The sequence below is a fragment of the Kryptolebias marmoratus genome, linkage group LG7, assembly GCF_001649575.2.
Source record: "Kryptolebias marmoratus isolate JLee-2015 linkage group LG7, ASM164957v2, whole genome shotgun sequence".
Lineage (NCBI taxonomy): Eukaryota > Metazoa > Chordata > Actinopteri > Cyprinodontiformes > Rivulidae > Kryptolebias > Kryptolebias marmoratus.
This window is the reverse complement of record NC_051436.1, coordinates 16,789,340-16,816,359: the sequence shown is the minus strand read 5'-3', so window position 1 is coordinate 16,816,359 and position 27,020 is coordinate 16,789,340. Positions and strand designations below refer to the sequence as shown.

The following is a 27,020-nucleotide window of genomic DNA, read 5'->3' as shown; positions in this document are numbered from 1 at the left end:
AAATTTTTAATGTGTGCTTTTTAAGTTTTAAGCTGTATCAAAGACATTTCCCAAAACAACTCAATATTGTCCCAAAAAACTGATATTTGTTTTGACACATTGATCATGAGGAACTTCTCACCACTTAGTGGCACAACATTAGTTTGTTTTAGTGTTTTTGTTAAAATTGTTTAGACAATTTTTAATATAAACCGAGGAAAATATTAGTTTAGTGTAGTGTTGCACACCTGGTCAGTCGCCTGGCTTGAAAGATTTTTAAATATTTGTTAAAATAAGCATCAGGTTTATTCTTTATTTTGCAGTCATGTCATTCTGTGCGTTTCCATTCAGTGTGTGAAGTATAGAGGACTACAACCTCTTGAATTAATCATTTCTGACACTCACTCTACACACTTCTGATGGACCAGGCCACCTGGGCTCGAGATAAAACACACACACACACACACACACACACACACATCCACACATGTACACAAACACACACACGCAGTGTAAAACACATGCTGTAAACACAGCTCAGTGTTTATTGATCGACTGTACCATTGTCAGATAAAAAGCCTTTCATCTTATCTTGTTAGCTGTCCAGCCAATCAGAATTGCTGTTCTTAGTTCACCAGATATCATATAGACGTCTGAATTACTGTTTACATTGTCTGTTATACTCTGGGTATAAATTTATTCATTATATCAGCATTATATTTTGTGAATATCTGAATTTGCACACCAGAAAAGAACCTAATGGAGCTCTACGAATTAGAATTATCATTCTAATTTTGTTTTTACAATGAAATGTCTTTGAGGTGAAAACTAATAAGGTGTGTTTTCGTCATGCTTTTTCTACTCACTGAGGCTTTGATCTTTAATTACATCTTCTGTCTGAGTCCTCTCCAATAATTTAAATGAACTGGTCTGGAAAATGTGTTCCACCAGCTCTTTAGCTTGATAAACTCCTATTTGTTGTACAATAGACAAGGATAGAAGCAGGGAATTTGAATTTTCATGCTGTTTTTTCTTTTTATTCCCTTGTTTGTTTGTTTACTTGCTTTAATTTGCATATATCGATTACAAACTAAATTAATCAAAATTTTATTTTCATCAAAATCTGTTTGTGTTGTTGCTGTTTAGGTGTGATCCTGTACATCCTCCTAGTGGGATATCCTCCGTTCTGGGACGAGGACCAGCACAGACTCTATCAGCAGATTAAAGCTGGAGCTTATGATGTGAGTTTTACACTCATGTGTTTGCGTGTTCTGACGGCTGACCCAGGATCAAAGTGTGTACAGCATCAGGGTTTTTCTCAGCTGTTTTTTTTAGCCTAAGCATTTCAGGGCCAGCTGCCAGTAGATGATGTTAAGAGCTGTTAAGTCAGTCTAAGAAGAAGCTGACCTAATGCAAACTTTGTCTTTGGCATTTAGGAGTAGTGGGCTTGCAAAACAGCCAAGTGGAGTTGGGCTGTATAGCTCTGTAAGGCTCCCTTCACATTTGATGATTACTTCACTACACTTTCCACAACCTACACGACTTAATAAAACATGGCTGGACAGAAGCAAATTTAGAAAATTGTCTGCAATGTGAAGACTGTCAGGATGCTGCTGACATCCAAAAACAAGTTTTTTCCTCTCATTTTCAACCCTTCTACGATGCTCTCATCACACTTTGTACACTAACAGCACATTCTCAATGTACAGTCACATACACACACAATTAAGTTTGTCAGAATCTGCACATTTTTCTTATATTGAGGGGAGATTTCTGGGCATCCACCATCAGTTCAGACTTGCTGTGGAGGAGAAGGCACCATGAACAGCATGAAAGGATGCAGGCAAAGGAGTTTTGACTGCAGAACCTTAAGCAGGTTTACCCTTTTGTTTCTTGTCCAGCAGATCTGACCATGATGAGAACAAGTTCTTCTTGCTTTGCGCCCAAATTGCAAATGAAGGGCAGCTAAGCATGTGCTGTATTTGAAACATAGAGAGCATGTGTTGGTCATTGCAGCAGCATGGTGAGTTTGGAGCGATCCTATTAGTTGTAGTGAGAGCAGTGGCATGACATGATGCACGTTGCAGCCGCATCAGTAAGAGTGTTGCAGAAACTTATTTGGCAGTGTGGGGGGTGCGACAGAATCATAGCCAAGCATGGTCAGTCCTGCTTCAAATTTTTGACAACCTAAACAGTCCCCACTCCACCCAGGACCCCAGTATGTTCCCACTACAATGACAAACCACCACAACCTTGTGCATGCTCCAAAGTCACCACGACCTTTTACGCGTAATGAGGAACCCGCTGCATTCCAAGTACTCCTCTGAAGACCTTACAAAGACTGTTCATGTCCTGGCTGTCCTGGTTTTATTTTTAACCTTGTTGCTGAGCCATCATCCTGTGTGTCTCTGACAGAGCTCCAGTAAATACAATAAAAACTTACTTTAAGGTCTCAAATTCACTCACATGTCCACTTAAAATGGCCACAAGCAAGATGGGAGATGTTAAAAGCGAAGGCTAAAAAAAATGAGAATCTGGTGTCTGTTTTACTTGGTCGAGATGGAATTTTTGTTGACGTTTTTCCTGCGTAGCGAGCGTCTGAGGCATCAGCTTGATGGCAGAAGCTGGAAAGAGGTGGTGAAGAGGGCGAGACTAGTTGTCTGTGATTTGGGTAGCTTTCCTGATCAGAGGCATTATTCAGTTCAAAGGGGGGACTTCCACCACACCTCTAATTCTAATCACCTGTCGAGTTTTTTTTTTAATTGTCTGCTCACTCTTCCAGAGGTGCTTTGAGGTGAACCAAGGATTTTTCTCGCCTGATTAATTATGCTTGAGGGTTTGTGTTGTTATTGTTTAAGAAGTTTTATCAGGAGGAGATATTGACGGTGAGAATGAATTCAATGAGTGAGCAAAAAAGGAGAAAACAAAACGTGCTTACTGACAATAAGAGACCGTAGCTTCCTAAGCAGGTAGAGGCACAGTTGTGCTTTAAAAAAATATATATTTCAAGCATATTTGGACATATTGACCTGGCACTTCAATATTCAGCAATATTCAGCATAATTTATGCCAAAAAGTGCCTTTTTAAAGATAAGGGTAACTGATAGCCCAAGAGATTCGCTAGATTTCTAGATGTGCCGTCAGTATACAGCCTTTGGATCTTTCAATCTTCAGTTTATTGAAGAACATTATCATTGGTGGCAATATAAACTTCTTTAAAAGCTATTAAGCTGTAACTGTTAAATGCAAGGCCAAAATGCCTAATGTGTGTATTGAGATGGTTTACTAAATCTGGATCAGGAAATGTTAAAGTTTGACTTTAAGGTGCTGCTGTTAAACTCACTGCCTGCCACCATGAAATGGCCTCAATCTGTGTGCTTGTCTGTTAGCAAAATATCTGATCTGCCACTGGGCAGATTTGAACAAACATCTCAACGTAATCATTGGATGTACATGTACAAGTGATTCAGAATGGCTGCCACAGCAAAGCATTGTTGGCAAACGCAAAAATGCTTATAACTCAGTCAGTTTGATGGGTTTTAAGCTAAAATTTGATGTGGTTGTGGCTGAGAGTCATCATTATGCAAACAAGGATGGTAAAATTGTGTAAGAATTTATAATAGGAAACTGGTAAATTGTGTGTGTAACATTATTTTCAAGATTTCACCAAAATGTTGATTGCTGCTGTCTAAAAACAACTAGAGACAATCCATAATTTAAAAGTGTGAGTGAGACAAAAAGTTTGGTAGACTGTGTAACCAGCGTCTGTGTTGTCACTCCAACAGTTCCCTTCTCCAGAGTGGGACACGGTGACCCCAGAAGCCAAAGACCTGATCAACAAGATGCTCACCATTAACCCATCCAAGAGAGTCACTGCCACAGATGCACTCAAACACCCTTGGATCTGTGTAGGTGTCACACAAAACCACTTTGTGTCTTCAACGTCACCAAATTTAATCAAGGCCTCTTTTATTTTCTGTATTTTCAGCAACGTTCCACTGTGGCTTCGATGATGCACAGACAGGAGACTGTGGAGTGTCTCAAGAAATTCAATGCCAGAAGGAAACTGAAGGTTAAAAAAAAATCTTTTTCCATACTTCTTAAGAGTCTTATGTAATATAACAAGAGAGCAGTAAATGTGATCAGTTTTTCTGAAACTGTATTCAGAAAAGTATCAAATTTTTTGTCCCAGATAGAATATCTAATTCAACAGTGCAACTCGGTGAACTTGTCTCTCATTTCACTTTTCTGTCTTCAGGGAGCTATCCTGACAACTATGCTCGCCACTCGCAACTTTTCAGGTAGGACTGAATCAGTCTCTATGAAGGAGGAGACCTGATGGTTATCTTTCTTCTTGGTCTGTTTTTTAGAAAATGGATTTTTCTTGTCACTTGTTCTCACTACCTAAAATATCAGCACTGATGACATTTTTGCCAGTGACCCCCATCTCAAGTCTGTCTTTATGAAGTATTGACTTATTGTTGACATGCTGCTCTTTAGAGTGCTGCAGTTTTTCTCATGTGTTGGCCTTTTAGAGCCCGTTGAGCTCCATCACTCCCCTCTATTCACTTACTGCAAGGACCAAACAAATCAATGAAGTCTCATCTGTCTGTCCTATTTTAAAGGCCATTTTATTCAAACAATACTGAGTGCTGAATGCTTACATTTTCCCATTCAATGTCATTTTTTGTTGTAATCTCTAACTTTTTAGTTGTCAGCGGTACATCGGTGTCAGTCCAATCTTCTTAGCATTTACTTTTGTCTTTCTTCCCTTCTTCTCTTGTCTGGTAACACATCTATCTGTAAGGTAAGTTTTTCTCTGCAGTGCTGCACCTAGTTTGGTTCTGAGGCATGTTGATTAAAGCACCAGTATAGAGCTTTTGTGTGGCATAGTTATTCTGTTAGTAGCCATATCAGAGGAAAATATTTTAAGTGGTTTAAAAAGAAAAACCTTGCAGAATGTGAATTGAGAAATTTAGAATCATAATGTGTCACACATGCAGACACTAATCACTAATATTGTAAAAATAAAAGTATTTTTTAGAATTTTTTTATTGCTTTTTGCTAACTGCCATGACAACGAAATAAAGGAAGCTATTTAAAGGACTCTACAGTGCCCAAGCATCAGAGAGTTCAGAGATTTTAGGCTTGTTCAGCCTCTGTTTATCCCTAGTTAATTAGAGAGCAGTGTGACAGCCTGTTGGTGTGTTGGAGGTTCAGATGCTCCCAGACTAAAAAAAGGGAGGGAAAATCCATTAAATCTTCAGAGTAATCAGCTTACAATGACCACACTGTCAGTGCACACAAACTTCAATTCCAATAAGTCTTAAACTACAGAACAGAAGTACAGTTGCATATATTTGTTTTTGCTTTATAGATTTGGAAGATACAATGAAATCTTAAGAATATTAAGGCATCCTGGAGCTAAATGTGCTGCCCAGTGTCAGAACATTTGGTCTAAGTTGGTCATAGATCCTTCAACAGCATAATGACTCAAAACACACAGTTAAAACACCCAAGAATGGCTCAGAACAAAACTATTGTTCTGAGCTGTTGGACCGTTCTGAATTGGCTCTCTGAGCCCTGATCTAAATCCTGTTCAACATCTGTGGAAGGAGCTGAAACATCTGGAGAAGGAGTCCTTCAGACCTGAAACAGATGGAGCAGTTTGTTCATGAGGAGTGGGACAAAATATCTGTGGACAGGTGGAGAAGACTCAGAGTTACAGAAATCACATGACTGCAGTTCTCCTCAAAAGATTGAGCAACAAATATATAAGTTAAGGTCGTCATCCTTTCTGTCAAAGCCAGTTTAATTATTTTTTTTAATATAATTCTGTTGAACCAAAGTTCAAAAGCAATGACTGACTTTCATTTGTTAATTTTCAGTGAATTATTATTCTTTATGGCTTTTATCAGTTTATTTTGGTGACCTTTGTGAGATTATTTTTTTCTTTAACAAAAGGGTACAATTTTTTTTATGCATCTGTGAGTTTCAGCTGGAATCAAAGAGCGACTTTATTTTTTTTCCCAGTCTGAGTTATAGAGAATAGTCTGCTTGTGGCAAAGAAAGTAAATTTTGAAAAGAAAAAAATGTTCCTATAATATGGCTGCCAAAGGTTATCTGATGTCACCATAAAGCTTCTATCAGTTGATAAACCTGCACGTGTCTTTGGTTTGACATTCCCTCCTTTGTTGTAAAGGATGCCCTAAAAACACTTTTACTGCCACTTCCAATCATCTCCACATCTGTCTGTCTTTGCATGTCAACTAAAGAGTAGGTGGTCGTTTTCTGGCCACCGAAAAATAGATGAAACAATTGCACGATTCCAGCTCACTCCTTTTTCATCAAGGTTCCTTTACACGTTGTGTTTGAGATAAAACCCAGAATCAAAGCAGGTAGAGAAAAGCAGAAGCTGTTTACACTGCTGCGTCGGCTGTGTCTTACAGTTTCATCAGATGAATCTTTGCATGTTCCAGACTAACGATTCTCTAAGTTTGATTCGAACTCCCGACTTGATTTGCATTTCTCTCCTCTGCTTCCAATTCTAGCAAGGCCTTTTTCTGAGGCAGCTAGTAATTGGCCGGCCTTGAAAAGACCTGCGTGTGTTTGTGTGTACTTATTAATTCCAGCTGGCCGCTGATTTCCTCGCATTGTTATCTTTTGTCTCTACAGCAGCCAAGAGCCTGCTGAACAAAAAACCAGATGGTGTCAAAGTAAGTACACCTTCTGCTTTTTTTTGTTGTTGTTTTTTTACAGAAACCTTTCTTCCTAGCTACTGTTTTCATTCTTGTAAAGCGTGCTTATCTAACTGCACCTTCACCCACTGTGGTGTTCTTTAAATGCTCCTGATCTAAATGGAGGCTGTGGTTTTATGTTGAATATGTCTTCCCAAGTGTTTGAAAGATGTTTCCCAATTAAGATCCACCTCCTCTTCATCCATGTGTCTGAGAGGAGGAGGATCACTACTGTCTGAGCTCAGGAAACTGTTGGAAATTAATAACTGATGATTAGTGTTTCAGGGGTGGAGGGGATCTGCTTCATGTCTCAGTTTGCATTTAGTTGTCACAAGATGCCATGAAGCTGTGTGTACGTGTGTGTGTGCGCGTGTATACGGAGTGATATTTACACCCACTGCTTCTCAATCAGGCATTTAATTTCTTCCTTGTTCAGGATGTTGATGAGCCTGACTTTTCTCGTTCCAATCAGTGCTAAACCTGCTTGTTTCCAATAAAGGGGGCTTTCATTAAGGAAAGAATTTTACTATGGTTAAATTTAGTGGTGACTGTGGTTCCAGCTGCAAGTTCTGAAATATTTGCCCCTGAGACACTGTCTGCACTGAATTTAGATAAAAAGGGTTTTATATCTAAAACCTTAGGTATTCCCCAATTCGGTCATGTTTTTACAAATGCCACGATTGTTTCTCCAGATAATTTAGGTCATTATTTTGTTGAATCATTACCAAATTAGAAGTATGTAAAGTTGATGTTATTCAGCTGAAAAATGATTTTTTTTCCGAACTGAAAGTAACCTGGTTTATAAAACTGTTGGTCGTCATCTTATGATATTGACGACTCAAACGCAATATTCCACTTTCCCTCCACAGCAGCCGCTTGAAGAGCGAATGTTCGGACACTAAGCCTTGTTACTTCTACCCTGTTTCGTGTCTGTCTTTCTGTCCACTGTCCCTCCAGATCAACAACAAGGCTAATGTGGTCACCAGCCCCAAAGAGCCTGTCCCCACTCCTTCTCTGGTACACTGTCTGCCTGCCTTTCTGCCTCTGTGCTGCATGACTCTCTATTCATACATCTGTTCATATCCGTGCCATCATTGCTGAATACACAAACCTGTTGAGTTTTGTTTTTTTGCCTTACTTTTATTGATCATTTATTTTGTTTGTTCATTTATCTGCTTTGTTGGTTGTGTAACATGGGCCATCCACACATCACTTTGCTTTAAAGCATTACATTGCTGTATGTGGGCTACATTCTCCGTTGTTGTTGATGCTAAATGTAATGGCACTGAGGCCATTATATAAGGGTTGTGGCTAATAAACACTAGGTTTAAGTCTTTAATTTATTTTAACTTTTGCATAGTTCTGATTTGTCTGGTTTATTGGTTTCAATCTGTTTGTTTTAGTCTGCAGGAGCCACATGCCAGTGACCACTGAAAATACACTTTAATTATCCCCTCAGCAACACTTTAAGGAATCACTTGTACCAATTTCTTGAAGTAGTATTCTTCTACTCTTCTGAGAAATACCATTTCTTTGCCTCAATGGCATAAACCAAACGGAAGATGCTAGTTTTCTTGATCCGTGACATCCTTTTTTGCAGTTGTAGCTGTTGTCAAAAACTATTTAGCGATAATATTATGACAACTGACAAGTGATGTGGGAAAATATCTTAAAATATTAGCATTTGACCACTAATGGGATAAGCTAGGCAGCGGATTTTATCTTTAAAATTGTTGTTGGGAACAAATAAATAAGCAAACTGTTGCCAAAGACAAGACTTTGACTGTTAGGGGTCCAAAGAAAGACTGAATTGGTGATGGGATAGCAGCAAATGCTGTCAGATGTTCAGTGCCTATACAAAGAAATAAAAAACAAACTGTTGTCAAATTCTTAGAGCAATGTCAATTAAATAAATATATATAATGTAAAATAAGTGACTGTCCTAACTCAACGGCCACCCTACCAAGGAAGCTCATTTCTGCCGCTTGTATCCAGGATCTCGTTCTTTCGGTCATGATCCAAACCTCATGACCATAGGTGAGGGTTGGAATGTAGATGGACCAGTAAATTGAGAGTTTTGCGTTTCGACTAAACTCTTTCTCTACGTCGACCGATCGAAGCGATGCCCTCCTTACTGAAGATGAGGCACCAATCTGTCGAGCAATCTCCTGCTCCATCCTGCCATCACTCGTGAACAGGACTCTCAGACATTTGAACTCCTCCATGTGAGGCAGGGTGGTCATAATATTATTGCTAAATAGTGTAAACTGTCAGGTTTTTAGTAACAAACCTCCAACTTATACCAGTAGATGGCACTCAACCGAATTATTTTACCTCAGAATTTACAAAGCAGTTCTGACTAATGTCTTATCAATTACTGGAATGAATGTATATCAAGGTGTCTGCAAGAAGTCTCTTTTTACACCTCAGTTCAGTAAGTGGATACACTAACAATAACAGTGACTTTGGCCATTCTTTGGACCAAGCTAACCTAGCACTCCACTGCTTTGTCTTTATACTAAGCTAGGCTAACAACATTCCTCTGAAAAGACATAATGAGCATGAGTTGTCCTGCAGATCATCAAACCTTTTTAATAAGTTTTATTCAGAATTACAGCTGGTGGCTCATGTTGCCTCAAGTGGGACACAGAAATGCAACATCAATATGCAGCGAACAGATCTGCAATTGCACATGAGACAATTCCTTAAGGCTGTGCTTTTGTTTTATTTTAGGTTTATACTGATGTGTTTGGAGTTGTGTAGTTCAGCATTTAAAGATGTTTTCAGCGGATTGCCAAGAAATTTGTTCCGTTTGTTAATTGATAACTGTTTATCTGTGTAAGAAATGAGTCGCTGTCAATATTGTTGAGAGCTCATTAAAACCTTATAAACTGTGGTAAAGAACTTTACATAATGATTAGAAAATTCCCATTGCCATCTCATCCCATTTGTCTTCAACAGTTCTGCAGTTTACTATCATCGTTCTGTATTTAGCAAAGCCCTGCTTCTCCCCAAACAGCCATTTTATCATTTTCCAGCTCTTTAACTCTTTAGTTGTTCTTGATTTCCCTTCTCTGTTAAACTTTCCTCCTAACACACTTTATTTTGACACAAACCTCTTCTTCTACTGTTGGTCCTCTCAAATCAGGAGCCTCAAACAACTGTTATCCACAATCCAGCTGATGGAAACAAGGTATACAGCTGATCAGATGCTGATCTGAAGCTGTAGTTTGCTGCTGACATGCACCATTTGGTATAAAGCTTAAATGTTGCTTCTGATCATGTTTGTGTTCCATTGGTGGTTGTTAAAATATGTCATGTGAGAAAACAAAACTACAGATTCTGGTAAACTTTTTTTGCATGCAGTTCTTCCATTTAACATTGGTCATATGTGTTTTGAAATATTGTACATGCTTAATTTGACTATTAATGCAATTGTAGAATTTCATATGGCTCAAGACATTGTCACCAAAGCCAGAGTTTATAAACTTTTAAAGAACAGTTCTTATAACGTTAGTTTTACAGCTGTGAGACAAATTATTGTGCATGCTTTTGCAACAATAGGTCCCCTTCACACAGGAACATGACCCAGCTACCCTCTCCATGACTTACAAAGCCTATTAAAAAGTGGCAGGATCATTTCAAGTTTGGAGATCCTCCTTCAGTTGGCTGTTACCATGATGCTGCTACACTCTTAATACTTGACAAATAGGTTTTTCCTGCTATTGTTGATGTCCCACTACTCCCTACATGCCTGCCCTGGCACAACTTTCCACGGCCACGGGAATAACATCTGTGCTACTTGTTTCCTTGTCCATGTTACAGTCATCTGTAGTCTAGGAATAAAGTCATGGATTCCATGTCATGGATACGCTTCCACTATAATGACAGACAACCACAACCTTGCTATAGAAGTTTTGTGCATACTCAAAACTTTGTGACCTATCCTACTTTATCTAGTTTAATGGGGAGTCCATTATGCCCTTACTCCTGAAGTCCTGATCAAGGTTCTGCAAAGATAATCTATGTTCTGTCTGATTTGTCATTGTGAGGTTGTTATCCAGTGTGAAGGGGGCCTAAAGACCATGCAATGACATGGATACCAAAACTGTTCCAAGTTAAATCCTCTTCAGAACTGCCCCAAAGGCATCTACAGTGTGTGGATGTTTTGCTTGTTCCGACATATGGATCTACATTGTCATGTATAATCCATAAAATGTTGGAACACATGCATGCTTGTTATATGCTTTGTGTTAAACAATGATGTTGTAGCTCATAGTGTAGCATACAGTAAGTGTTATTGTGCATAGCAAGTCTTTTGTAGATATAAACATAAGGATGTGCAGCTGTTTAAACTCATTGTACCACTGCAATATTTTGCTTCTGTCTCTTTAATTCACAAGTATTGAGATCTCTGTGCAAGTAGGGTGTCATACAATTTAGACATTTCTTTTGTAATATCAGTATAAAAAGTAGCACAACTGTTATACAATTTGATTAAAGACATACAAATATAAAACAAAATTGTTGGAGGATGTTCATTTACCTCCTTTTTCTTGAAACATTACAGTAGTTGTATTATCAGTTTTTCTGTTGCTTTACACAATCTGTCAGTGACGGTTAAATGGTGAATTGTGAAAGAACTTGGAGCGTATGGAGCTCTGCGGAAGTCAGGTTTCTGTCTTCACCTGTTCCTTTTGAGCAGACCTGGTTTTCTCATGCGTTCTTGATTTGTTCTTTCACAGGAGTCCAGTGAGAGTGCGAACACCACCATTGAGGACGAAGATGTGAGAGGTATGAACCTTCAGACAAAATCTAACCACTTTTCTGTCAGCTAGGGGACTTTACCCCCTCATTTAGACAACTGTAACAATTTACACCACAATCTAAGGTGGTTTACTTTTGCATTAACCCTTATGTGTTGCATGAACATGTTGAATATGGATGGGTTTTGTTGTTGTTGTTTTTAAATCATTGCATCTTTTGGATATCATGACTGATCCAGTACCTGAGCTATGGGATGACTGATATTCTAAAAGACTACATTCAAAAGCAGATAAACACATACAGACATCCTGTTTGTCTTACTGGGACAATCCAACTACAGTTGATTCAACAAATCCACATAAAATTGAGCTTGTGCTTTAAGATTTATTTTATGACATTGCATATAAAAGTTCAGTTTAAACAAAAACTAATTCTTCCTTCTCCATATCTATCCAACACAAGGCTTCTAATATGAATCATGAATGAATGTAACCAGAAACTGCCAAAAGAAAAATCCGTCTTTTAAACTATTTCAGGCTACTGAGTTGTACAGTGAGCATACTGGATCTGGGTAACCAATTATTTACAGCAGTAAAGAGCTTTTCAACCTTGCTGTTTTGAGTTTTACAGACTTTAAATGCTTAATGCATTGTTTTCAGTTAGCTGGCCGATGTAACATGAATTATTGGATAAAAGGGATATATCTTTGGCAAAGATTGATTTTCTATGCTTTCTTAATTTCTCTCTGTAAGGATGTGCTAAAGTTAACTAATTTTTGTTTGAGGTAAAACTGTATGTCTACAAGTACTACTGTATATATTGATATGAAGAAAGGACTTTTTTATAATGACATGAAGAAATTATCTTGACTTGTGGACTATGGGCTCCAATTAACAGTCAAACCTCAGATTCGGGAAGAGCTTCTGCCTGGGTCATGGATCTTCAACCTTTAGAGTTGCTAAAGGGGTCATGAGAGTTTGACATGGTTTTGCAAGTTTTTGTGGTGCTGTAGAAGTCTTACAACAGTGTTCCTCAAGAGTGTTCCTCAGGGGTGTTGGTGTCACTTTTGAAGGCAATCTAGTTCCTGTATAGCCGAAACAAGAGCTGTGTCCACATTCTGTGCGCCAAGTCAAGCTTGTTCCCAGTAGAATTAAATGCCTTCAGAGCTGGGCAGGGCGCAGCAAATAAAATATGCTTTTAAAAGAAACATCGTGCACAAGTTGAGCCTTTTTCAATAGTTTTGCCAACTGTAGGTCACAAAGCCTTCCTTCAAGAACTAGATGCAGACATCTGATTTCCACAGGGAACAGCAAATCAAGGAGAAGCAAATTTAAAATAGTTTTGTTCAGTGAAGTGAAACGTCTGTATTGACCAGAACTGACTTGGAATTTTTTTTTGTTTGTTTTTGTGTTTTTGTTCAGTGAAGTAAAACAGTCAAAGGAGTGACCCCAATAGTTTTTGCCATAATATTTATTTAGTCTTAACATATTCTTTCTTCGAGACATTCAGACTTGATCTTCCTGCATGTGTTCATGCCACCACAGTATTTTCACTGTATAAGCCCTCGTAACTCAAGAGAGGAGGAGAAGCTCTTGTAACTTTGGGTCCATTTGACCCGAAGGCCATGAGAGGGTTAAAGAACATAACATGGTTCTTTATAATGGCCGTCATTGTTGCTTATGGCTGGTGGGCTTGTCGCTGCTCACTGCTTCAGTAACCATATTGAGCAAGGCACTAAATGACTTTGGAGCACATTGCTCCATTTATTTTTAGTAGTCACAAGCATGTGTTGAGAATTTTTGTTTTGTTTTTTTAGAATGCATCTACACTAATTTATTGTATCATTCAAATTCATTTGTAAATGTTTAACCTTTGTGTTCTGGAGTTAGATTGTTCAGCTCAAATGTTTTTTGTTAAGTTAGGATCTTTCACAATATTACAATGAAACTTTGTAGAAGTAACTTTTGTAGAAATGCTTGGTGACTGGAGGGGAAACAAAAAACTTCTAAATGATTTAAAAACAAAAAAATGTGTAGTTAGGTTTCAGCTACAGTTTGTTTTTATGTATTTATTTTTCTTGGCTAGTTTTTATTACCCTATTAGGACCTTTTGTTCTTGTATGATTACCTACCTTTTCAGGACCAGCTTGGTCGTAATATGATGGAGCACTATTTTTGGGTTAGGTTTAGGGCAAACGTTTGCATTGAGTTGCCGTTTGGCATTAGAGGTGGGCATTTTAAGCAAAAATACTCTTCAAATTCATCAGTAACTTGATTTTTCTTTTTTTTTCTTCAAAAATTTATTAACCACCCGTCACCAAATCCCATCTCATCTCCCCCCATCCAATTACCAGCAACTGTTCCAAACATGAGCATCATGTGCTCGTTTTATCCTTTACTCATGCATGGCTAATTGCACAACAACAAGCTGTTTAAAAGCAGAAAAAAACGTCTTAATGAGGGATAATCTTAGCTGCTGCTTTGATTTAGGACCATTGCTCATTTAATTTTTTACTTAAAAGATGGCTTTGTTCACACAGTTGGGATGAAGACATCTGGTGAGTTAAACTTTACTCATCCCAAGTCCTGCAGCTGAAAAACCCTCTAATGAAACGGAGGCTTTGCTGTTAATCCTACTAGCTGGGGATCTTCATATTAATTTTTGACTGGTTTCATGAACCAATGTGGAGGGGGGTAGTTTAAAAAAAGCACCTTGACTGGATAAGCTCTGTTCAGAAACAGCTTGGTGTGTCACTACTAGGTGCCTTTCTATCTTTTTATTTTATTTAAACGCAACTAGACTTTAACATTTAAAAAGCACTGCCTGTATCTGTTGGGCTTGTAATGATTGGATTTAGGGTCAGGGTTATATATAGAAATATGAATGTGTGTATATAAAAGTAAATGAAACATTGTAAACATTGAGCTTTAAAATGTGCTGTATAAGTGTTAATCATTTACCATTTAAAGTTGTATAAGGCCTTACATTAAGGTGCATGGACCAGCTTTAGTGCTGATGAAGCTACAAACATTTAACCCTCCGAGACAGTTGCAGGTAACATGTAAAGGTTCCAATTCACACATCCAGACATTTAAAAGTACTGCCTGAATGTTGCAGAAAGTATTTATTCATGGTTGAAAGTATTTAACTCATGGTTAAAGCTCAGGTTATTGTCCCCTGTGTGATACATTTCTGCCACCTGCTGACAAGAGTTTGGATTTGCACATAGTTAAAAAGTTTGAAAGTCATTTCACTGAACATCATCAGTGATGTAGGATTGAGAAATACTGTATTTTGTGCAAAAACTACATTTTTTCCTCAAGCTAGTTCATATACAATCCCATCTCATTACAAAGACTTTTTTGGGGGGGGGGTGGGGACAATGACTGTTCACAAATTAAGCAATATCTTACCTGTTGTAGATAACTCTTTGAACAAACTCTGTTTGGAGAAGATTTAATTCTGACAGGACTGACTAACAGCTAATCTGAACGCTGGCAAGACCAAAGTGAATTGCTGTCTTCACAAAAAAGCTTTGATCTCCAAAATTTCAGTGATTCATGCAAACGCCATTTTATTTTTATAGCTAATAGAAGACCTAAAAGCTTTGAATAAATTATCTCATCACATTGCATGTATTGTTAATTTCATATTTACCTTTTGTCCGTGTCGTTTTTCTTTTCATTCCTGCTTCATCCATCTTCTTCCCGACCATCCGGTCAATTCTCACTCCTTCATCTCAGCACTTTCTTGCTGCTCGACAGACAAAATCTACCTCCTAAAGCACTTAGAACACAAAGCCTCTCCACAGCCCTCCTCCCCCCATCTCTCTCCCTCCCCGCGCTCTTCCTCGTCCTCCTCTTCCTCCTCCACCTGCTGGTATTCTCCAAGCGTTTGGCCCAGTGCTGAGGAGTGCAGTCAGTACATCCTGTGGGTGCTGATGGCTGCCTACCTGTTCCTCTTCTTCACATCTTTCCTCCTGGTCTGTTTCTCTGACCGTCCCACCACATGCCACTGCAGCCCCCATTTCACTCCCATGCAGGGCCCCGGCCCCCTGCCCACCCAGGGCCCCACCGACTCCCACTGTAAGTGTCTTTTCTAAGTAGCAATGAGGAAGATACAAACTTGAACTCAGTTCCAATCAAGTTATTTTCTGTTGTAGTCAGAGTAACCCATACATAAATTAACTGTGGTTCCTACATCCCTGACAAAATTAAGGAATTGTCACTCTTGGAGGATGTTCTTTAAATTGTTTAATTTTGAATTAAAACAAAAACATATATGCCACAGAGCTATCATTTCTCTTAAGTCCAGCCTTCTGGAATTAAGAAATCATTTGAAAAAGAATGAAATATAATTGTTGTAGTCGATCACTATTGTTTCTTAAATAAAGTAGAGGAAAAACCAAAGGACTCCATGAAGGAAAACACTGCTCCATTCGTACTTTGTTGCACCATTTCTTGCTTTTCTAACAGCTTGAACTCTCTGAGGCATGGACCTAACTAATGACAAACAGTACTCTTCTATGTCAGCTTTGCATCTTGGAGTCTTGTCATTGACTATTTTTTTTCAATTTCCACCTGAAGATTTTCAACTGGATTGAGAGCCGGACTATTTACAGACCTTGCTGTTGACATTTTTGACTTTCTCGAAGTAAAGTTTTTACATCCTTTATGTCAAGATTGAGTATCTTGAAAAATGAAGTCATGGTCATTTAATATTCTTTTAACTGATGGAATAAGAAAAGTGTTCATAATTACAATCCATACAATCTGTTTCTTTACCTGACATGCAGATCCAAATAATCAATAACTGGAAATTTACATGTTTTCTTCAGGCAGTAATCTTCATAAATTTCTGTTTGGGTGTTAATGATGGCGTTATTTGACTTTTCTGTCTGTTTTTTTTTCTTTTTCCTCTAATTAATCTTTAAAAAAAGAGAAGTAATTGTGACTGACAACATCAAATATTTGTTGGGGGTGTTTTTGTTTGTTTTTGTCTGTGATTTATTCTTTTTTTTTATACAAAAAAAAAAAAATTAAAAGAACATCCTTCAAGAGTGGTGACGCCATCGTTTTTGCCCAAAAGGAACAACATGACTTTTGTGTTTATTACTCAGTCTTCTGTCCAGTGTAGAAATAAAGGGCCATTGCTACATTTTTACAGACACTGAGGCTCCTGGGGGCTATACTACAATGCAAATTCAACAAATCTTAGCTTTCTTTCTAAGATAATAATCCTAACATTATTATGGGTGCTACAACAGTGCTTCTGTCATTTTAACTCCAACCTTCTGCTTTAGTTAGTTCATTTACTTGAAAATTTTGATTCACTTGATCATTTGATCCTTTTTTTTCATTCAACTATGTTGATCGCTCAAATAAAGTTGAGATAAATTCTGCTCATTACCTCACCTGAAAGCCTAAAGGCACAGGTCATATCCATTACCCAGGCCCTGCAGCTGAGGCTCTGACTAGAATGCTCTTATTTTGGTTTAATCTCTTGTTTTCCTGCTGCGACATGCAGAGATGTTCTCTATAAAAAAAATATTGTCCCAGTGCTACAGTGATGCACCATAAAGAACTGTTTTCTTCCTCTCTAAAGCAACTTAGGCTTGTTAAAATTTTGACTTCAAACTTTTTTTTATATATCCGCTTTTAAAGAATAGGTTTGTTTATAACCGTTTTTAGGTAATTGTTGTGATAAGATGCAGTTTAATACTGATTTGTTCAAGATACTGCAGATGTCAGAGGTTTCTCCTCAGATTATATCTGCTTTATGGTGAAGAATTGTTTATTTGAAGAGTTTTGTGTTCGGCATTAAAGGAGCATGAGTGTATTTAGCTCAAACCATTAATATGAAATCACTTGCTTTAAAAAGCTTTTGTGGGAGCAGTTTGAGTTCAACTCAACCACACGTCATCGATCAAAGTTAAGTTTAAAGCTAAATTGTTACCCCACCACTCACTGTTTAGGAACCATTGTGGCTCCATAACTCACTGAAATTAGCTCATAAATGTGTACACATGGATTCCTCTCCATGATTCTGCACTTGTAAAGACTGTTTTTTAATGAGCAGAATGAAAGACCCAAAGCCATAAACCTGACTGATATCTACTGAGCAGACAAAGGACTTTAATTATCTGTAATAAAAATGACTGTGAAGACAAAGTACAGTGAGATAAAGGTCACCTGAAAAGCTCTTCCAAGTTGGGTTTTAAGGTTTCCAGCAATCTATAGATGTAGCTATAAATACTACTCATGCAAGATTGAATCACTATAAAACCATAGTTATTTTAAAAACGATATAATCAGTTACCTTTTTTCAGTTTTACAGTGTTTCCATGTCATAACTATAAAATACTCCCATACACACAACTGTCTTTTGTAGAGTGAATTGGTGAGACTCTGTACTGATCTGACTTTCAAAATGAAGCAACTGTTTTGGTTTCTGTACTACAGAAGTTGTTTGAACTTTAAACACTTTTTCTGGCGCACAGTACTCTGGTTCAGTTTAACATGAAACCGGAGTCCACAATGTTTTTAGTTTTAGTGGTTTGATACATTTGGATATAATATGAACTAAATCTTAAATCTGATACCTGTCAGATTGATGGTTGCCTGATTATTAAGTAAAATGGATCAGCAATGGACAGAGCTGTAGGAAAACAAAGTTAATTAATATAACTTTTAGAGGAATTAAGAGGGTGAGTGTGAGTCAGGTGACCATGAACTCTGTGGACCAAAATATTTTATTTAAATGTGAGGCCATCGGTCTGGTAGCTGAAGTTGGGACTAAACTGGTTCTTTCTGCAACACACAGCCCCGAACAGAACTATTTTCCAAATCCCTCTCGATCCTGCTTCTGCTGAATGTTTGCTCAGTCCGATTCGTGGTTTTCCCTCCCGCTCACTTCTGCAGGGTTTGACTAAAAAGATTTATTCTCAGATTCGGACAATTCACACAACAGTTCCATTTATGTAGAGCTTTCTCCCATTCTGCTGTGTTGAATGTTAAATTAAATTATTTCAAAATATTTCAGTTTCTATTTGAAGTACATTTAGTAGCCAGTGTCTTACCTGCAGCAGAGCAAACAGAAATGTAGATATGATGAGCCAAGCTCGCAACAAAATGTGTAGAACGAGGGGAATTTTGTCCTCTCCAAATGTCAAACCACATAAACTCAAACTAAAGGTTAGACTGAAGTTGTTTATTTGTAAAATCAGACTATTTGTTTGAACTCCAACAATGAAATTTAAATTCAGAAGTCATGAAAAAGCCAGTGAGAATTCTGCTGTAATGTTATATTTAATTATTTTCAGTCAGTGGGTAGATAACTTTTTAAACTAATCGATTCTTCATAATGTACCAATATAATTGGATTGAATTGATTAATTGGATTTCAAACTTATTTTGGAATTATGATTTGGGCTTAGGTTTTTGTACAATACTCTAAAACAACTTTTGTTGTGAGTTAGTACTGTGTAAAACAACATTGAATTGATGAAATCGTTTATCCTGACCTACTACCTCACTTGTTTCAATGGTTTGGTCATTTTGACACAGATGCTGTATTCTGATGAAAGACTGGAAGCAAAAGGATTCTGTGTAGGGAAAAAAAATTTATTTGTGTTTACTCAAAGCAGTTTCTGAATACCTTAAAGTCCCTGATGGTTTGCCACCGACGACATTTTGTGGATACACAAAGATTTACTGTTTCAGCCCTGCAACCACACCAATGTTATAGGAGTCCCTCAACTGGATGGATGGATGAAATTTTAAACTGGGTTCCATCCCCGCTGCATTCTCATGTGGACAGCCTCAACATAACCTTTTGAAAATGATGTTATCGACCAACAGTCTACCTAACCTGTGACCCCAGTAATGACAGATTACATGCTTGGGTTTGTGCTGCAGACATCAGTCCCTCAACTACATCAAACCCTTCATACACTAACTACAATCAACAGACAAAACTAATGAATGACTGTCTTAGAGTAAAAACGTATGACACCAAATTATCTAATAATCTCTTTACTGAACTCTCAATGTCACTAAAGCAAACGATGCAGAAGAAAATCCCCAATATACAACAAATGTACATTTAAATAATGTGGGCAATGAGAATGGTTTTAAAACAGAAACTTGCATATAATGAATTTACCTTAACCCCTGAACATTATGAAGAAAAAAAAACTCTTCCCTTCATCTGTCAGTGGATGCAGTCTGAAGTAAACGTTTGTAGACTTGGACTGACACGACTCCTACTCCTAGTACTTTATCATAACACAAAGTAGAAGGTCCACGTTGTTACTGTGTGGATGAACACATTTGTAGAAGCAGTGCTGTGTTTACCAGGGGGGAAAAAAATGATAATTTTGGAACTACAGCATCATTGTTGGTAGAACAGGTGTCATGTTCTCTTTAGCTTCATGGAACAACATGTAGAAACCCTAACTTCTCTACTGTTGAGCTGTTTTTTTTCCAAGCTGTTTCATAAAACCTTGTGTTACCTGAACGCAGACCACTGAACTTATCTAGTGTTTGTATTTGCAAAGTAAAGTCCACTACGGGTGCAGTGCATTGACTGTTTCAGTTGGGTTTTTTTTTTCAGAAACAGCCAATGACTAGAGAGTGTTTATGTTGACTTTTGTCAGTCTGTGTGCTGTAGCTCTGAATAAATCCGTCTGCTGACTGAAAAGCTGCTTGTCTTTGGTCTCCAACGTTAAAAAGGCTGAAGCAGCATCATGGTTTACTTGTTAGTGGTTAGTTATTTGGTGTTGATGTCACTTCAGGGCCTTGTTTTCAGTCAGTGCACTGTCAGTGTTAAGTTTGCTGGGAACAACACTGGACTTGAAGCGGATGGAGGTAAAGATGGATTTAAAGTAGCGACGTGTGTGTATGAGTAAACAAACTTTGACTTCACCATGTTGTCTCCAAACTAACTGCATGCACACTACAGCACTCACTCTTTGCATTCATTGTTTCCTAGCTTACCTCCTTAGCATGAAAGGTAATCTGAATGTCGTGTTGAGCCAAACCACCAGCCAACCTTTCCTTCATCAGCCTCCATGTGACAGTTTGTTTTTTTTACATATGTCATTCTGAATCTGACGCATTCTTCAGTCCTGAACTTCCTCGTGTTGTGACGTTAGTTCAGTCGGTGTCGTCAAGTGTTACATTTTAACAGAATTTGTGCTTCTTTTCATCATACTTATGAATTCAAATATAAACTAACATTCTTGTTTCTTTTATTGCAGCTCGTAAGCAGGAAATCATTAAAGTGACAGAGCAGCTGATTGAAGCCATCAACAACGGAGACTTTGAGGCCTACACGTACGTTGTCCCTGAGTTACCACATTGATTACATCATGATAATATCTTTGCATGGCATTAATATGCTGGTTCTATTTCAGGAAGATATGCGATCCTGGCCTCACTTCCTTCGAGCCTGAGGCTTTGGGCAACTTGGTCGAGGGCACAGACTTCCATCGTTTCTACTTTGAGAACGGTAAAGATCCCTCTCTTGGACACAATGGGATGAGGCCTAATTGTTAGACTATAATGGGGGAATTTTATGTTTGATTGGCTGAAATGTCTATACAGAATTGTTCCTGTTATATCATGTTGTAAAAATATGCGGCATAGGTTCAGGTTTCGTTGGTTCTTTTCAGGTTTGCTCTAACTTTGAAGTCTGTTTTCCGCATTTGTAGTCTGTAGTTTTCATCCTCTGTTTAAAATCAGTTGTTTGCCCATTTTGACTTGTGCTTCATCTCTGATGCATCTGCATTGTTGTCTTTGACAATCAGGTGTGAGTCTCTGTATTGGGAGATGCCTCCAGTTCTTTATTCACACTAAGGGGTTTTTCCTTTTAAAGAGGTTCCAGTGATAGAACTACAGCTGATTCTGAACTGGTTCTTTAGAAATTAAGATATGTATCATCCTAATTAATATATTGTTACTGTATTTTTGTCCCATGCAGTTCTGTCCAGAGGGAAGCAGCCCATCCACACCATCCTGCTCAACCCCCACGTCCACCTGATCGGAGACGAGGCTGCCTGCATCGCCTACATCCGCCTCACGCAGTACATAGACAGCAACCGCATGCCCCGCACCATCCAGTCAGAGGAGACCCGCATCTGGCACCGCCGCGACAGCAAGTGGCAGAACATCCACTTCCACCGCTCTGGCTCCCCCACCGTTCCCACCAAGTACGACCCTCTGTCTGAACTTTGGCAGCTTTTTGTACTCAAGAATGGTGTATTTCCATTTATTTAAGAAGGGTAAAAAAAAACAAGCTTCAAATGTGAGAGCTTCTCTAACTGTTCCTCTGGTTTCTGTTTCAGCTGAGTCGACGTTCTTCCTCTCCTCCGGCCTACAGCAGTCAGCTGACCAAACCCTGCCAACCCATGTGGCCATGAATCCCCTCAGCCAAGCCCCGCCCTCATTTGCTAAAGCCCTGCCCTCAGTGTGTTGTTTACATATTGTTGCTGCTGTTGGACTCGGATCTTGTACGTTTAAAAAGCCAACAGAAGTGGGATAATGAGGGAAATATTTTGTAGTGCGAATGTGCGATCATATCAGCAGCATGTTTAATTATCGGAGGTTTTGTTTTGGCTATTTTAGATGCGTACATTTTAATAGATGTGGATTTCAGAGGAGCCGTTTATTCTGGATGATTTTTATAGGCTGATATAATATATGAAACTTTATCATTTAAACATGTTTTGCTATTGTGATGTACCTGCCTTTAGGCACAATGACCAATATATTACATCTGCTTTTTACTCGTGTATCTGAACTGCCATGTAGTTGAGCTCAGACACAAGCTTGCTTTGTTTCAGTGACGTACAGGTTTCAGTAAATGATGTAATTTGTTCTTAGCTTGTTCTTTAGCTGCATTTATGAGTTGTTAATCCTTTCAGCTCAGTTCTCTGGTGCGCTGCTGCCATCAAGTCTGTTTACTTGGAGTTTGAAGTAAAGGACGAGTCACCTGAAACATGTTTATATCGTCACAGAGCAGCAGCTTCTGTGAGAATGTAAACCATAGAGAGATCCATTCAGTTAGATCATATTTTCACACAGTAAGAAACTAATGATGTAAGTTTTATCAGTTCTGTTTACGTTTTATATTGTAAAGACGCTTGTCCCTCTTTTTTTTTTTTTTTTTTTTCTCCCCCCTCTCATAATTTCATCCAATTAGACATTTAACATCTGTGTTTGATCTGATTCCCTCCTCTAATCTGGGTTCAGCTGCTCATGTTTCACATCACCACCGTGTCCACTGGGCTGCAGGAGAATCATGGGGTTTTTTGTTCGTTTTTATTTTTCAAACTGGATTCTTGAGCACTGTCACATTTGTTCTTTGTTTTTTCTTTCTCATCAGATTAAAGGGAAATGTTCAAATTGGAAACAAATTAGGGATTATTATGAAATGTTTTTGGGGAGAATGTGTTCAAAAATCTAAGATAAAAAGTTGTGATTTTCCACTGGGTGTTCATCTTCTGATCATGTGTAACTTGAGTTTTTTTTTATTTTTTATTTGATATTGAGGACAGAATCACCAAAAAAAATCTTCTGTTTCATCACATTTATCAATGAACACTTTTTATCTTTCTACAAGCTATTCATGGGACATTGGTGATCGTTGTGACGGGACAATTTCAATGTATGTTTAAGGAAATCTGAAATAAAATGTCATTTATGCCAAATGCATAAACGTGATGGTTTTTCTTTTTTTACGTTAAACACTGAAGCAGTTTGCTCTACCTGTCAGGAAAAGGATGAAACCTCATTTATTACCCAGCATTTATTTAATGGCTGCAGTTACTTTATAGAGAAAAGAATTAGACTTGATGTTAAATTAAAGATTACCACTTGGGTCTGTCAAGATTAGGACCACTTTAAAGAAAAGTTTTAGCAATTTTGAAGTGGGGTTCTGTGTAAAAAGTTAAAAACATCTTACCTTTTTGAATAACCTCAGTTTCTAAAAACTGTTCAATTCTGACAGGACTGATGAGCTAATGGCTAGTCTGAAAATGGATTCCTTCCCTAAAAATTGCTAAAGGTCATGTGAACTCACTTTCATAGATCTTTATACCATTGTCAGTGTCTTGAATCAGTGACTCTAGTTCCATCGTTCTGCCTTTCATCAACATCCTTTAAGTGCTGGTAAAGAATGACATCACTTCCTGTTTGACACATGTACAGTTTTATTGTTCTGCCATGTACACACTGCAGCTGCTATGTCTTGTTAGCGTTTCAGCTTTATTTTTCAGTAATAATCTGATCGTACATGCCCGCATAGATATTTGCGCTGTTAATATGTATATAATGTTCTCACAATGGAAACAGGATGCTCTTTTTTTTTCTCAAATCAAATCAGTGTTCTGGGGCATCGTTTGTTCTCTCGCTGGATCAAAGTGAAGTGCAACGTTGTGAACGTTAGTCTGAAACCACTACAGCCGGCTCGCCGCTCAACAAAACTGGACGTCTATGAGGGCAAAGAAAGAAAAGCTTTCGGTTTTGCTTTTAGCTTTGGAACAAGCACACATCCAAACAGTCACGAACCACAGGGGGCAGAGCAGACAGCAGTAAATAAATAAGGGGGATACACACATGCTAACTGAAGTCAGTCTGCTTGGACTGAAGTGGACAATCACTTGGTAGAAAACAGCGATTAAAAACAAAGATGGCAGTGTGAAAACAGCGAAGGGATTCATCTGACGTCTGCGACGCGTTCAGTGTCAACAAACCTGCTGAAAGATGCTGTTCGGGCTCCTGTTGCCTCTCAGAACAGAAAACAGCTTCACAGGAAGTTTTTGGGGTTTCAGATTATTTTTGCTCAGAGGCAAAAGGGAATAATGTTTTTGCCTGTGTCTGTTCATTCATTTATCTGTCTTTTAGCAAAATATCTTGTAAACCAGTGGACGGATTTTAATGAAACTGTCACAAAGAAATCATTGGATGTACATCTATAGCTAGTTAACCTTTGGAGTTCATCCAATTCAAGATAGCTAATCAGCCTTACAAAACAAGAATGGCTATGCCTCAGTCGATTTTACAGGTATTGAGCTAAGATTTGGTTTGGCAGGAGCTGAGTCTCATCCTCAACACATTCTTTAAGCACTACACATTGAGTAACATTTTTGCCTGAAACCTCGACATTAATTGGTGGCACCAACCTTGTCTGTCTGTTAGCAAAATATCTTACAACCCACTGCACAGATTTTAACAAAATTTTCAGAAAATATTCACTGGATGTACATCTACAAAGGATTATCTTTTGAAGAAAACCTAATTCAAGATGGCCACCAAAGGCAACTGATTTTAGAAAACACCCACATGGTTATATTTCAGTCAGTTTTACAGAAATTGTGCTAAAATTTGGTGCGTTTGTAGCTGACAGTCAGTCACAACACACTCCGAGTGCTGCTCATTGTTCGAGATCTTTGCTTAAAACTTTAACAAAAACAGTTGGTATGAACCCAGTTTGTCTGTTAGCAAAATATCTCATGAACCACAGGGTGGCTTTTATTGAAACTTTTAGAAAATAGTCATTTCTCCAATTCAAGATGGCCACCACAACTAATCGATATTAGCCAGCACATAAAAGAGGCTCTAATTTAGTTCGTTTCACAGGTATCAAGCTAAAATTTGATGCGGTAGTAGCAGAGAGTCATCCCCAACGCATGATCTGAGCATGACAGCTCGTGATGTCATGCACGAGGTTTAACCAAAACGGCTACAACTCCATCATTTGTCAACATGCAATGAGCTCAGTCGAAAACTCTGGCATGAAAGGCGGCGGGCGACATGCATTCCTTCAATTAGCTGGAAGAAGTTTATCTTGTAAAAGGGGTTTTTAAAGAAGAAAAAAAAAACTAAAGTTAAAGAAAAACTTTGTCAAAGGGAAGCACTTCCAGGCAGAGCGTGTGGATTTGTTGACACTGAGGAGGTTCGAGGCGTGCAGATGGTTTATGGAGGGAAGGTGTTTCAGTCGATGCAGTGTGTGTGAAGGGCTCAGAAACCCTCGTCCTCTCTAGTTTCTTTCTCAATAAACACTATTTACACACACTCACTCACACACTCATGGCAGCTCCGCGGGGATAAAATGTGAATGCACAACACACTGAAAACACACACGCACACACACAAAGGTGGAGATAAAAGTTGAGATGACACAGGATTGGTAAATGGATCAGCGACACACACTCTGTCCCTCCGGTGAATTCTCCGGTAGTCTCACGGGTGGGGTGGCCGTTCTCCAGCTGAATCGGGGCGTGTGTACAGCAGGTTTACGTAGGCTCGCATATTAAATGCTTTCAATTTGTTTTCCCGTTTTGCTTCCGGTCCCAGCTCCAGTTTCGTTCCGTCTCCTCTATGTACAAACGTTTACAAGAGTCCTTCGAGAAGAGGCCCGTGTGTGAGGCGAAACGTCCGACATGTGACCTGCCTTTGGACGCATCACAGCAGCCGAGGGGTTAAAAAAAAAAAAAAGAAAACCCTGTGAAACAATGAAGGGTGCTTTCTTTGGTCACAATCAGAGCAAAGGAAACATGTTAAAGCACAAACAACCCGTCCGCTTCTTTTAGAAACCGAGAAAAAAAAACATCAGAGGGGAACATTTTGATCTGAGGAAGCGAACGTCTCTGAAGGTTTTAGTGGAAGATGCAGTGTGAGGAAATTGGAAGCAGCATCTCAGTCCATCCTCTCCTCCTCCTCCTCCTCCTCCTCCTCCTCTTCCTCTTCTTCCTCCTCACAGTAGCGTCGGAGCAGTCGGTGCAGGTGCTGCTGCAGGGCGTCGGGCTGCAGGGCGTCTGGGGTGTCGTCCAGGCGCTCCAGGTGCACGTGTTTCCCCTGGGCGTCCCTCACCACAGTCCTCTTCTGGGTCCGACACTTACGCATCTGGCTTCTGCACGAATGACAACAAGAGAAGAGCCGCTGTCAGACACCTGGCAAGATCCTAAGACGACAAAATCAGGATTAAATATATATATATATATATATATATATATATATATATATATATGTGTGTGTGTGTGTGTTTTCAAAAGTCATTTTCTGTTGACTAAGAGAAACACAAGTTGTATTTTGTAGAATAAGCTTAAAAGAATAGTAGGGTTGTATACGACATGATGTTCTGCCTAATAGTTATTAATAATTATTAAGTGTGTAACGGTGTGCCTAAGTCACACTTCAGTCCGTGGCTCGCTGTGAGCATCGTGCTTCGGTACAACAAGAAAAGAAACAAATGCTAAATAGTCCTTTTTTTTTCTTTTGCACACAACACACCCAGAAGTAGAAAAGCAAAACAACCAAAACACCCTTGTTAGTAGGAAGGGTGTAGGGTCAACTGGTGAATTCATATAAAATGAAAAAGGCTTACTTTACTGTCTTTTTTTAATCTAATCTGAGCTCTAACTCACAGGTTATGTGTCAGACAGAAAGTTTGATCAACTCCAAAAAGCTACAGTATCGCTGAGAAAAATATGACTAAAACAGAAAAAAACAAAATATACCAAAACCCAATGAATGT

At 38.6% G+C, this 27,020-nt stretch overlaps 2 protein-coding genes across 23 annotated transcripts in view; one reads left to right on the top strand and one right to left on the bottom strand.

Moving 5' to 3' along the window:
- camk2d1 (calcium/calmodulin-dependent protein kinase (CaM kinase) II delta 1) overlaps nt 1-23,197 on the top strand; it is a 96,573-nt gene extending 73,376 nt beyond the window's left edge. Inside the window, exons 9-20 of one of the 4 annotated variants that reach the window (XM_017430327.3) lie at nt 1,126-1,220; nt 3,765-3,887; nt 3,968-4,051; nt 4,238-4,280; nt 6,658-6,695; nt 7,674-7,733; nt 9,865-9,909; nt 11,462-11,510; nt 20,743-20,818; nt 20,899-20,993; nt 21,465-21,693; nt 21,829-23,197. In XM_017430327.3, coding sequence (XP_017285816.1) covers nt 1,126-1,220; nt 3,765-3,887; nt 3,968-4,051; nt 4,238-4,280; nt 6,658-6,695; nt 7,674-7,733; nt 9,865-9,909; nt 11,462-11,510; nt 20,743-20,818; nt 20,899-20,993; nt 21,465-21,693; nt 21,829-21,832 — 941 coding nt within the window. In that variant the 3' untranslated portion in view covers nt 21,833-23,197. Of the gene's footprint in view, nt 1-1,125; nt 1,221-3,764; nt 3,888-3,967; nt 4,052-4,237; nt 4,281-6,654; nt 6,696-7,673; nt 7,734-9,864; nt 9,910-11,461; nt 11,511-20,742; nt 20,819-20,898; nt 20,994-21,464; nt 21,694-21,828 lie in introns of all 4 variants that reach the window. The other 3 variants (XM_017430326.3, XM_017430331.3, XM_017430330.3) reach the window with 3 other exon arrangements.
- Nucleotides 23,198-23,676: 479 nt separating this feature from the next.
- ank2b (ankyrin 2b, neuronal) overlaps nt 23,677-27,020 on the bottom strand; it is a 201,454-nt gene continuing 198,110 nt past the window's right edge. For all 19 annotated transcript variants that reach the window (XM_017430288.3, XM_017430293.3, XM_017430282.3 and 16 more), the window contains one exon: nt 23,677-26,396. In XM_017430288.3, the coding sequence (XP_017285777.1) occupies nt 26,183-26,396 (214 nt within the window). In that variant the 3' untranslated portion in view covers nt 23,677-26,182. The remainder of the gene's footprint in view (nt 26,397-27,020) is intronic.